The 12,098-nt window shown below is 51.3% G+C and overlaps 4 protein-coding genes across 4 annotated transcripts; 2 read left to right on the top strand and 2 right to left on the bottom strand.

Annotated features, from left to right (window-relative positions):
* The first annotated feature begins 2,307 nt into the window (after positions 1 to 2,307).
* On the top strand, positions 2,308 to 3,479 carry BKA58DRAFT_378498 (uncharacterized protein). Its single transcript, XM_046169699.1, has one exon. The coding sequence runs from the start codon at positions 2,551 to 2,553 to the stop codon at positions 3,136 to 3,138; it is 588 nt and encodes a 195-aa protein (XP_046029862.1). The 5' UTR covers positions 2,308 to 2,550; the 3' UTR covers positions 3,139 to 3,479.
* Positions 3,480 to 3,928: 449 nt separating this feature from the next.
* On the bottom strand, positions 3,929 to 7,208 carry BKA58DRAFT_418420 (telomere length regulation protein-domain-containing protein). Its single transcript, XM_046172671.1, has 4 exons — positions 6,336 to 7,208; positions 5,941 to 6,291; positions 5,806 to 5,892; positions 3,929 to 5,754 (listed from the first exon to the last, which is right to left on the bottom strand). The coding sequence occupies exons 1-4, from the start codon at positions 7,117 to 7,119 to the stop codon at positions 4,121 to 4,123; spliced, it is 2,856 nt and encodes a 951-aa protein (XP_046029861.1). The 5' UTR covers positions 7,120 to 7,208; the 3' UTR covers positions 3,929 to 4,120.
* Positions 7,209 to 7,334: 126 nt separating this feature from the next.
* On the top strand, positions 7,335 to 9,036 carry BKA58DRAFT_108596 (uncharacterized protein). The gene is made up of 5 exons (XM_046163877.1): positions 7,335 to 7,427; positions 7,480 to 7,584; positions 7,637 to 7,642; positions 7,716 to 8,675; positions 8,739 to 9,036. The coding sequence occupies exons 1-5, from the start codon at positions 7,369 to 7,371 to the stop codon at positions 8,929 to 8,931; spliced, it is 1,323 nt and encodes a 440-aa protein (XP_046029860.1). The 5' UTR covers positions 7,335 to 7,368; the 3' UTR covers positions 8,932 to 9,036.
* A 105-nt stretch (positions 9,037 to 9,141) lies between these two features.
* On the bottom strand, positions 9,142 to 10,222 carry BKA58DRAFT_409367 (uncharacterized protein; the record flags this gene model as incomplete). The annotated part of the gene is made up of 2 exons (XM_046172147.1): positions 9,142 to 10,013; positions 10,069 to 10,222. 2 exons carry the CDS (start codon positions 10,220 to 10,222, stop codon positions 9,142 to 9,144), a joined length of 1,026 nt encoding a protein of 341 aa, XP_046029859.1.
* Positions 10,223 to 12,098: the final 1,876 nt, after the last annotated feature.

Here is a 12,098-nt window from a genome sequence, read left to right as displayed (position 1 = left end):
AAGTATATAGTTTCAAAAGTAACATATACTCCAGCCCTAAAATATTTTTTATATGCTACAGCGTCACCAGTCTAGGTCTTCTGTGCATCGCCACATGATAGACGCCGGTGCTTCCGGATGGGTAAGGTCACATGTGCTTTCTCCCACTCGGTTGCACTCCTTCAATCCGACGAATGAGCAGCTCGTGTTGTATGGTCTCTCAATTGGGTAATTCCTGTTCATTATTTTATCCACAATCATTGGTCGCTTCGGGAAAGTATCTGGGTGGCACTAACCACGTGTAGGGTAAACAGGGAAACTTGCAGGACTGCCTAGGTGTGTACAGCGTGCCATTGATCAGAGAGAAATCGTTCTTCTGTCTCCAATCTCCCATGAACCATCTATCTCCGTTGATGCTCTCTTTTGAAATATCATCCGCTACTCTGTCCATGAGCACAGGAATCTTCAGATACCTCGAGTCTTGGTATGTCCAACCCTCTAAGCTGAAGCTGGAGATCTCAAGGTAAGTCTTATGATGATGTCGAACTTGAGCTCTTCCTCGCTGTGGACGGGGAGGCTAGTGCCACCTTCACCGAAAGACTCGGAGTGTTCAATGCAGTTGATCATGTGGAAGACTTCGTCGTGGCTAGCGACTCGAGCATAGATGGTGAAGTCATTGACGACGACGACGTTGATAGGTACTCCGTTGGCGACTCCGTTGACACTCCCAAAGTACTGGCCAAAATACAAGGCCGCAACGGCACGATCGTGGGGCTCGAGGCCGTAGTAGAGGCGCAGGATGGTGTCTAGGCGCGCCGGTGTGAGGTACCATGGGTTTGGGAGGTTATGCGGATCACCGCCGGCTTCGATGATGTGTCCGTCTAGGTGATCAATTAGCTCCGATTTCATTGCACTTGTTTCTGCAACTGCGACAGGATAGTACTTACTGATAGCGGCGAACCTGCCTATCTCAGCCTTTAATTTGCGGGTATCTGCGCGGAGGCGGGCCACCTTGGCCTGGACCTCGGGGGACTGGAGTACAATGTACTCGGCGGAAAAGCTGAGGGGAGCCATGATGGTGCTGAAGGGAACTGATCTCGGTGGTTCTAGTAGTGTTTGATGTATCGGTTTGTTGTGTAGATGGAGGAGTGTAGGGTTAGAAGTCAGGATCTCGCTCTCACCTTCACCTTATATAAGTGGATACCTAGGTATCTTCCGTGTGACGTCGAGGGCTCTAGCGCAGTCTTTCATGGTCCAGGTATCACACCGATGTGAATTGGGTCTCACTGCACGCTGGAGGTACTGCATATCAGCCTACCAGGTGAGTGTAACGACTTCTCCAATGGCGTTTGTATAGTCTAACAGTCTGCCCAATATCAGAACTTGGAAGATGTTAGACATGTCGCATTTCACACAGAAGCGGCATTAGGCATGGCGGAGAACACAACACACCAAGCCCGCTTTCCAAATATACCAGACATCGTTCATAGACTGATCTACTACTCAGGTATTGTACACCTTGCATATATGTCTTGAGCCCTCCGACCTGTTGCTCTATTGTACACCTGGAGTGTATGCCTGAGCTCTCTCACTCGTAGCGTCCGATACCAGCTATCGCTATATCTAGCCCTGCTTGACTGTGTCACTTGTAGACGACTAGAGATGAATCTACTCACGCCATCCCTCCACTATCATAAACTCGGTGTCCATCTCAAATTATCTGCGCGCTCGGATATTTTCAAATACAACCTTCTAACATATACACGTACGTCCTTCTTCTGTTGTAGTTTGCGGCAGGCAGAGAGCGGGACGAATGTGCAATTTCAGCTTATACTTTTGGAAAGCAAGTGATGAGTAAATGACGACCTCGAGATGACCTTTCTTGACCCTGAAGTACAAGCTAGAAGAATGAAAGACTGTTGAAACGGGCGAGGCAGAAGCTATTTCTATGCGTATCTCTCGCGGCGCAGAGCTCTGGTCATCTCGCAGTATGCCATGACTTGGCAACAGCAATTGTATACCAAAAGCTCTGCACATACACATTCCCCACTGAGCGGTTCGTTGCCGCTGGCATATCGTTCTATGTATGTACTTATCTCAAGGTCATCCCGTAAGCGCCGCGCATGGTTCTGAGACGAACGGCGGGTGGGGAAGCATCGAATCGTGCAAATCAGGTTGCGCGCGCATCAGAACCTTAACCCATTGGTATACCCGGCCATAAGTTGGAAGATCTGCATTAAGATATCAAACGCTATACTAAGGGTCCCTTTGAACGAATGCCGAAGTAGCGCTAACACAGCATCATACCTAAGTATAGCTGCTTGAGATCAAGGTATAAATATGTATTACACCCCACACCTTTCATCACCATCCACCGCTCCAAGGTATCTCGTATCTACATCACCCTACTAGCTCCATTGCTTCCTGTCCGTCAGCGGAGCTCTGTCTCTCGGTCCTCCCATTATCCTCGAACGTCTCGAACGCAATACTCGCACGCCACATACCCTCACTCTCTGGCTCTCTCCTTGAAAAACAACGGATTGCAACACTGATCGAGAGAGCTTTGATACCATGGCAGCCAAACCCCCGCCCCCAGTTAGTAGGACCGCGGTAAACGCCAACTTGATGATAGTACTTCGTCCAAAAAGCGACCTCGACGAGCGCTACATCCTTCTCATAGAGTCACCCCAAGCTCGCGCACGCAATGAACTGTACCTTGAGTTCCCAAAAGGAGCATTCGACGCTTCAGGGTATTTTACTGGTCCTATGATGGACGATTTGCGACAGGAAACCAATTTCAAGCTATCCAAAGACCATCTTATCAACCTCACGGCCGTGGTACAGAAGACGCAACCTTCCACCTGCGAACCTGGTTCGCACATAGAGCCAGCCGTACGCTCAATCCGCGCGAACCCAAACACGACAGTACTTCTCTGGGAAAAGTACATGGATAGAAAAGAGATTGAAGCTTTCAAAGGCAGGTTCGCCGGCCGAAGGGCGCCTAACGAGGCCAGCAATATACGGATGCTCGAATATGAAGACTTCTGTGAAAGAAGTACTAGGACGATGGAGCTGGAGCACGGCCGGTCAATTTACGAGTGTTTGGTTATTTGTGGTATTCTTGAGCAATATCTGCGCGAAAAGAGGATTGGAAAATGAGGGCACTGGATAGGATATCAGGTCGATGGCGTAGATGATAATGTTGTGCATGTCGACTGATCCTTGAAGCGTGGTGTAGAGAGTTCGCTGAAGCGAAGTATGGTCATCGAGCTAGTATTTGCTCGAGTCTGTCATGATGTTTTACCTTGTCGTAAATGTCAGGTTGTAGGCGCCCGGGTGATGTCATCTCAAGGTAACGAGCTAAATGCGCCGCAGCGCTTGGAAACTTTCCGCGGTAACGAAACCGCGCGGCTCCACTCGATTGGCACAACCCGTGAATCCCAAGTGCCTTTTTCAGCTTCCAATCCTACATTAGCAGTGCAGCAGCTTATATGTGTTACTTTCACACTTTGTCGTTAAAAAGATATATTTTGTGGAAGAAACGTCACTCAGGTGTACGCATGGACGCCGACCAATCACCAGCCACCCCATCATCACCCACCGCCGGACTTTACCCGCCCAGCCAAAGTTCGTCCGCGCACTGCTCACCCCTCCACCCTAGCTTTGTATCACATGATCTACTAGCGTGCCAAGCCCGTCCATGTATATAAGCAGCGCGAGCTTCACGACAAACAAGGCATACTTACCTTCTTGCGATTACCCAGCTCAAAGATTGGGTTAATCTGAGCGCCTGGTCTGCATTGCACAACGCGGTACTGGGCTCTTACGAGCTTCCTTCGGGAATCTCGGCGGGGCAATTTTTGCTGGTCACACATCTGTGTTGCTTTTTCATCGATCACATCGCTTTACGCGGTGTCTTGAGGAAGAAGATTTTCGCATCGCTTTGCATGTGTGGTATAGTATCGCATCAAGTCAACAGTTACCACGACACTGTATACTTCTACCCCATGTGTTGCATAGCCCGATTACCGTCCTGAGCCAGGCAGCAGTCTTGCCAAATTGCTGAAATTTCCAGGTATCACCTCGTCGCACGCTCAGAGTGGTAGTTCACATCTAGTATTTGATCAACTTTACATACGCGCTAATAATTCATCAGTTCACCCGCCAACCTCCTCTGGTACTTTTCAATCACCTCCTGGCAACGAACCACCACGCCAGCAGCCAACGCGCGCACCCTCTCGTCCTCCTCGTTCCCAGCACCTAAACCCTCGAATACCATCCTCACCCAGGCCTGCGTCTCCATAAGCTCCTTGCCTTGCTCCGTAGCCACCCGCTCCTTGTTCTCGTTCGTCTCCAGCAACATCAGGAAGCCGAACAACACCGCGTTCAGGATATTCTTGTCCTTACTTGCTAGTCCGCGCACCGACAGTAGCAGGTCCCAATACTCGCGCGTCATCTGCGGCAACGCGAGTGTGTTCGGGCCCGACGCGTTGAGCAACAGCGACAGAGTCTGTAGGAACGGAGGCAGGAGGTGAGTAGACGCATATATCGAGTCGCTGTTCGCACGGATCTGCAGCCACCAACGGCCCGTGAGCGGGAAGAAGAAGTTGTCTGCCACAATTTGCGCGAGCGCGTTCGGTATAGGCTTGTGTCGCTTCTTCTCGACTTCCATGCGCGAAGAGAAGGTCCGGACTTTGAGGATGTTGGGGCCGCTGAGCTGATCGGCTGCTTGACTAGCAATGGGCGATAGCATCTCACGCACCATGCTGCTTGAGATCTTGGCTACTGTAGGTGCCTTGTTCTCCTCTGCATACATCTTGTGGAGGTGTGGCGGAAGCTGCTTGCTGGGAAAGTCCAGCTTTGCAGGCACCAAATCGTCGGTCGATGTGTCCTTCATGCCTGCTAGCTCACGCGCCCCAAGGCCGAGAGTTGTGAGCATGGCGATGCGTTGCTGTAGACTGTAGTCGCCTGAGAAGAATGATCGAGCGAACCATTGCGCCATTTGCGCTGGTTTCGCCAGGAGCACGGCAATTAAGGCTTGCTGCCGTTGCTGCGCGAAACCTTCCAGCTCTGAGTTGTCTTGCAATCCCGTAAGCAAAGTGGCTAGTTCCTCGAGATGATCGATGACTTCGGTTCCGAAGTTTGCTTTTCGTCGTATCAACGATGCTGCGGTAGCTAAAGCGAGCTCGTGACGATCGTAGTTCTCTTGGTCGCGTAGCCCCGCGATCAGATCTCGGATGTAGACCGGTGCAGTGGGCTTGTTGCGATTGACAGCCGTTGGATCGTCTGTGTCGTCTTCCGGATCGGAGTCTGGCTTCTCGTACACCATCAGATCTGCATCCTCATCTTCGGAGTCCGACATGACTTCTACAACCCTTGGGCCTTGTATCTCGGTGATTCCAGAGGCTTTGGACACCTTGGGAGGCGGCTTAGGCTTCGACTGAACTCTCTTCGTGTTCGCCACAATATCTTGTTTTGTCACAAGATTCGCAACTTCTCCAACCTTATCGTCGACCTCAGTAAGGCGTTGGTACCAGCGCGCTTCTTCTGCCTCAGTACCCTCCAACTCGAACTTGAGTTGAAGTTCCGGTTTGTCCACCATCTTCGAGACGGCAACACCTACTGCGATGCCTAGAAAGCGAGCCCCCGTAGATGCTGCTCCTATGCGATTTGACATGCCATTGACGTGATGTGTTGACTTTGCCATCATGGTAAGGAACATCGGCTGGGAACGCTTTACATAGCCACTGCAGATCACCAGGGTCTGAGAAAGAGCTAGATTATATTAGGGGGGAGGTATAGCGATAGAGTGCAAATGCGACTTACCTTCTTGCTGCAGCACAGGCGTGTGCCTGATGTATACTGAATCGCCAAACATCTTTATGAGGCCCTCAAGGAGAGTATATAGCTTGTCTGTACATCGTCAGTCTGAGTAGCAATAGGTGTACGGTATTCACTGACCCTCATCCTTGGCCAAAGCAGCCAGAACACTCCGCCGAGCTGATAGAGAGTCATCAAGTGCAGGAATCGTTGACCGCGTAAGTGATGTCACAAGCTGCTCTTTTAGGACGTCATTGTCCTTGATGAGCATGTGGAACAGAGCAGCAGCAGAGGACACGGCAACAGAGGTTGCAACGGGGGCGTCGTCTTTGCTGACGGTGTCTGTAGAGAAATACGTTTTGGCCACGAATGCGACTATAGCGTTTAGACACTTCCTTTGCTCGAATGATTTCATCTGGGATAAAAGGTTGGTCAGGCGCTCAATGGCCCCGTTGCCAAGCAATGTCGGAACAAGTGCGCTTATGATGTGATCTATCTTGTCAGTATGAGGCAACTGACCTGGAGTTCTGACGTACCAGTGTAACCTAATCCTAGCGATTTGGAACAAAGCTCTGCAACGGCGGCGAGGTATTCCTCGCTATCTGAGCCGCGCTCGACCAAGACGGCAATGTTGCGTCCCAGCCATGCTGCATATAGCTTGCCATCCGCGACCCAACTTGAATCTTGCTGAGCCTCATCACTCTTTTTGAGTACATCTTCGGCCTCCGCTGCCATAGATAGCAAGCGACCGGACGCGACTTGCGCGAGATACTCTCTCCAAATGAGTTTTCTTTGCGTTGGGTTCTTACCAAACGCTAGAACATCTTGTAACACGAAATGGGATGTCTCGTCGCGGCTTAACACCAAATTCAAGACTTGGAGAGCATCCGCAATATGCTCCGCTGTGTTTCTAGCTTCACCAGGTGCCTTCTTTTGGTGACTGTCCGCAATAAGCGAACGAAGTCTCGTGTTAAGATGCCCAAGACATGTTGGGTTTCGGAGTATCTTTTTGAGCTTTGAAACTTCGTCAGCGTCTTTGATGGTTCTCCAGTAGTTCGGAATGGTGTCGTTGATGAGTTGATGCGCGATGCTTGCGTTTAGTGGTTCTGGTAGTAAGAGGCTAAACCCTTCGGTCGTAAGATAGCTCAGAACGGCATTGACGTTGTTGCGGCTGGGTTGATTCCTGAGTGCTTCCAGTGCTGATTCTGTGGAGTTGATGGAAACCACATCTTCTCGTATGCTCAAGCTCTTGACTTCCTGAATAAGAGGTTCTTCCTTTTTGACTTTCCGGGTGGATACGGCTGTGAGAAAGTCGGCCATGGCGTTCAGGAAAGGCTACCAGACGTGTACACCCACATCGATCCAACGGAAACGCGAATCGTTGTATTTTGCTCTATTCGTGATCAATGCGAAAGGCAGACGCTCAGTGAACCTTACCCAATCGGTGTTTCCTTCCCCATGCGAGGGCCCGCAGACTAGCGCCTTGGCAGACCGTCTACACTCTGATGCCTACAACCCCAGTTTGCTCCCCTCGACTCACAACGCTTATTTCCCACGCATTTTTACAGGATGGCTGTCAGTATAGATGATATGAGTGCAGCATCAGCAAGCAGCCCGCGAGCGCGATGGTAAGCTGGAAAATGAAAAACGTCGGAGCTCTTGACTGATAGCATGCTATAGGAAGTACCTGGACAACTTCCTCACTCGCAAGGGTCCATTCACAGATGAAGATGCTTTCATGGCCGGTGAACAGGTCATCGAGTATCTGAGCAATCTCAAAGTTCTGTAGGATTATCACAATTCCGAGGCGCAAGAAGTCATAGCTAACCGTATGCAGTGTCATGTACGTTTGTATCAATGCTCGATGATAATGCACGACCGCCCCTCATGTCGCATCTTTACTAACTACTATTTAGCGGAGCTGGTGGTCTAGGATGCGAAATTCTCAAGAATCTTGCTCTGTCCGGATTCAAAGACATTCACGTTATCGATATGGATACCATTGACGTCAGCAACCTCAACCGACAGTTTCTATTCCGTGCCTCGGATGTAGGGAAATATAAGGCTGAAACAGCTGCCGCTTTCGTCGAGAAGCGTGTCAAGGGCGTCAAGATCACTCCTTACTGTGGCAAAATCCAGGACAAGGACGAGAGCTACTACATGCAATTCGGACTCATCGTATGCGGTCTAGATTCCATTGAAGCGAGACGATGGATCAACGCAACTCTCGTAGGAATGGTGGATGAGAATGACCCGGACTCAATGAAGCCGTTAATTGATGGAGGAACAGAGGGTTTCAAGGGCCAAGCACGTGTCATCTTCCCAACCATGACCTCATGCATTGAGTGCCAACTGGACATGCACGCTCCTCGCGCGGCAGTTCCTCTTTGCACACTTGCTACTATTCCACGCCAACCGCAACATTGTATCGAATGGGCGCATATCATCGCCTGGGACGAGGAGCGCAAGGATATCACTCTCGACACTGATGACCCGGAGCACATTACATGGCTATTCAACAAGGCATCCGCTCGTGCCAAGGAGTTCAACATCGAAGGTGTTACCTACAGCATGACGCAAGGTGTCGTTAAGAACATTATACCGGCTATCGCGAGTACGAACGCCATTGTAGCAGCCAGTTGCTGCAACGAGGCGTTCAAGGTGGCGACAAACACCGCTCCCTTCATGGGTTTTCCGGGTACAGACAACTACATGATGTATACCGGTGACGACTCTGTATACACATATACCTTTGAGCACCAGAAGAAAGATGACTGCCCAGTCTGCGGCGCTGGCAACATTGCTCGTCCTCTCCAGGTTCTTCCCGGTATCACGCTGCAGGAGTTCATCGAGGGACTGGCAGAGCGACCAGAAGCGTACGTACTCCGACCCTGATCTCATACCCCCGAAATCTGTCTATAGTATACTGACCTACCCAGCCAACTCAAGAAGCCTTCCATTCGTACAGGCGAGAAGTCACTCTACATGCAGCTCGCAGGTCTCGAAGAACAGACCCGACCTAATCTGGAGAAGAAGATGGTCGACCTAGTGGAAGAGGGAGAGGAGCTGCTCATCACGGATAGGAGCTTCCCCACCCAGTTCAAATACAAGGTCGTATGGGCATCCAAGTAGATATCAGGGCTTCGCTCGCATTGAGCTACCTATTCAGGGGAAGGTGCGGAATGACTCTGCGATACACATCGCGCCCGTCAGAGCAACGTAGCTATGGCGCACATTATGTACAGCGATGCCATGCCATCGAAATAAACAACCGTACCGTATGCTCGCGTGTCTTTGGTGTCCATAAAATGTACAGCTACAATATACATATCCCATGACCCCTTATTGTACAGCCGCCTGCTTCTTCTCTGCGCCGCTGACCTCGACTGGTCCTTCCTCTTCAAGCATCTCCTGCCCAAACGGCGCCGCATCTCCATCAAGCACCCGGCGAACCTTCAGCGTTGCCTCCGCTCCAAACATGCCCACAACGCCAATCCTCCTCTCAAGAGGTCCCCAGATCTTGACTGGCGGCGCCTCACCCTTAAATAATTCCCGTCCAGCGTGTATCAGCTCGTTGGCCGCAAAACTGCCCTTGGCGTACTTGGGCTCATAAGGTACCCGGTCCCACTCCTTTCTCTGCAGGCGCAAGAGCTGCTGCTTCATGCTGTCCGACACAGTATCGCCAAGATTTATGTCCGCGAGTTTAGTGCCCATCTTTTCGTCGCCGCCAGCTTTCTTCTCGCGCTTCTTGGGTCCTCCTCCACTGCCCTTGTTACCTGCCGCACCAGCGCGGCCTTTTCCACCTGGTCCTGGTCTACCGCCTTCTCGGCCGCGTAGATTGGGCCCACGGACGTTGGGCCCTCGTGAACCAGGCCCGCGAGCAGGGCCATCGACTGTTTGGCGAGTTATACGCAGGGTGGAGGGGGCGCGGACCATCTGGCCCTGGGGAGGGGTGGAGCCGCGGGTCGTCGTTGGGCGTGCTGTGTTGCGGGCGAAGCGGGGGGTGGCGTCTGGCTGCGCATCGGCGGGGGCATTGTTTTCGGGAATGAAGCCATCTTTGTTGACTTGAGGAGTAGGCGAGCCCGGACTTCGTCGCGCCATCTGGCCGCTGGGGAAAGAGCCTCGTGCGAGTGCGCCGGGCTGGATGCGGCGATTTTGGAGCGACGTGATCTGCTTGAGAGCCGTCGCTTGCCGGGCTTTGCGGGTATTTGGTGCTGAATATATATCAGCATAGACTTGACAGGGCCATTGAGTATCTTCAAGGCGTACGGTGGGCTGGAGATGCTGCATCGCTGGGTTGCTCTTCCAGTCTCTTCGCGGTGCTGTGGAGTGCCCTCGCTGAGCATTTGGGCAGAGCCGATACATCTGCTACTAATGAGCGCCTCAAGGCGCCCATTGAAGGGCACATGTGTCGCTGGGCCATGCTGTGTGGATGGCTGCATTCGACGCCGTCACTCCAAACTCCAAAAGTTCAAGATCGCGATGTCTTGGCAGACAGGGATCTTGCCCTCCGCACCACGTGCTCCGCTCTCACTCCGCCGACAGATCGCGCAGTGACAGTTCCGTGCCACACTCATTGTACTCCAGTCATCTCATCTCAGATGAACTGGTCTTTGTTTGGAAAACACGTTCTTCTCGTCGCGTGCGCGTATCTGTAACTCCAGTCCCACGACATCCTCGACCCTTTCATCGCAACTCATATACATCACCTACATCCCGTTTCTTCGGTCGACACTCTTTCTGGCTCCTGTACACAAACTGCAGTCGTTCTTTAAATCATACTGCTGCATCCCACTCCAACTGCAGTCTGGCTGGACGGCGCGTCACACATAACACCGCAGTAACATCAACAACAAACACGCATTACCACTTCCGCCAGCGTCTCCTTCAAGGACAATCTTTCATACGGGCCTATTCTTTGTCAATTCCAGCGCATCCGCACATCTTTTTACGTTTCCAACCCACGACCAAATATCATCGCTATGCTCCGACGCGCCCCCACCACAATCACCCTCACCCAGGCGGATATCGAGCAGTGGGAAGCTAGCCGCCAACGCAAACTCCATGAGGCTCAGCAGAAGCTCGAAGCTGAGATCGCTGCGAATGAATCCAACGCCATAGCCAAGTCCAAGGAGTCCAGGCAAAAGTCTACCAAGGACCGTATCATGGGTGGCACTGGACAAGGTCGCTGAAGAAGTCTGTTCGCTCCATTCGACGACTATCAACGTCTCTACGGCTCATTTTGTACCTTTATACTTGACTCTTGGCTCTTTTCGGCGCTCCGGAATGTCATACCGTCGCAAGCGATACTCGGAAGCGATGTTTTCGCAAACAAGAACTCTCTTGGCTTCATCTTGTATCACCACGATTTTTGGGTTCTTTCCGCGGCGCATTTTGGCAAATCTTCACGACTTTGCTGTACCACCATCATTTTGGTATGTTGGAACCTCACTAAGTCGACTGTAATTCATCCTCACTTACACGTGACAGGCCACCTACGCCTGTCCGAGCTATTGTAATGAGGATGTAGGGACCTTGAGGAATCTTGGGCTGTGTATGAATCTTGGAACTGTACTCTTTGTACCCACATATGTAATGACAAAAAAAGATGGTAGATATTGCCCTGCGGTTGATACAAGGGAGCTCACAAAACTCCAACGCATCGTCCGCTCGCTGGCGATGTTGTAGTGGTCAGAAGGACCTCAGTAAATGCAGGAAACTTCCCTTCTTTTCGCATCTCTAGATGCATGTAGATATACCATTTGTTGTACACGAAAGATTGGCCAGCTTTGCTCGTGAAAACTAGCAGTGGTAGCAGCGACATGATTAATCTCGCCTCGCCAAATGTCGTTATGCTCGATGGAAAGCGGACGACAATACGTCAGCCACATCACAATGCCAAATTTCTTTTTATTCTCAAAAAACTCCGATCAGACCAATGGCATATAACAGCGTTAATTTTACCAATAGTATCGAGGAGGCGTGCCGTCCCGGAACGTCGAGACCCTTGCAGTGGGCCTGGACTTGCTTTTGCGGCATCACGGGAGGTCACTTGTGCACACCGATCTTCCCACACATTACTTCGTGTCAATGGATTGGCTTGTGATCCTAGTGAACGTCCCGTGTATGCGCTCACCCAAGCCCTCGGTAGCGTAGGTGAATGTGACGAAGGATCTGACGCCAGCAGTACTTTACGTACGAAAGTATTGGGTAAACCTCTACTCCTCACTACTGCACGACCTATGCCCGATGCTAACAGTTGAATGCCGGATGATTGCATTCCCAAAGCCATCATATAG

This window comes from Alternaria rosae (assembly GCF_020736505.1).
Source record: "Alternaria rosae strain MPI-PUGE-AT-0040 chromosome Unknown BKA58scaffold_2, whole genome shotgun sequence".
NCBI classification, from domain to species: domain Eukaryota; kingdom Fungi; phylum Ascomycota; class Dothideomycetes; order Pleosporales; family Pleosporaceae; genus Alternaria; species Alternaria rosae.
This window is presented reverse-complemented; position numbering and strand designations above follow the sequence as displayed.

What these genes read in the sequence shown, in the direction of transcription:
- BKA58DRAFT_108596 (XM_046163877.1), top strand. Translation starts at nt 7,369, where the DNA reads ATGGCTGTCAGTATAGATGATATGAGTGCAGCATCAGCAAGCAGCCCG. An exon ending in AGCAGCCCGCGAGCGCGATG is followed by an intron (nt 7,428 to 7,479) that starts GTAAGCTGGAAA and finishes AGCATGCTATAG; the next exon opens with GAAGTACCTGGACAACTTCC. An exon ending in CTGGCAGAGCGACCAGAAGC is followed by an intron (nt 8,676 to 8,738) that starts GTACGTACTCCG and finishes TGACCTACCCAG; the next exon opens with CCAACTCAAGAAGCCTTCCA.
- BKA58DRAFT_378498 (XM_046169699.1), top strand. Translation starts at nt 2,551, where the DNA reads ATGGCAGCCAAACCCCCGCCCCCAGTTAGTAGGACCGCGGTAAACGCC.
- BKA58DRAFT_418420 (XM_046172671.1), bottom strand. Translation starts at nt 7,119, where the DNA reads ATGGCCGACTTTCTCACAGCCGTATCCACCCGGAAAGTCAAAAAGGAA. An exon ending in TGCTTTGGCCAAGGATGAGG is followed by an intron (nt 5,893 to 5,940) that starts GTCAGTGAATAC and finishes GACGATGTACAG; the next exon opens with ACAAGCTATATACTCTCCTT. An exon ending in GCCTGTGCTGCAGCAAGAAG is followed by an intron (nt 5,755 to 5,805) that starts GTAAGTCGCATT and finishes AATATAATCTAG; the next exon opens with CTCTTTCTCAGACCCTGGTG.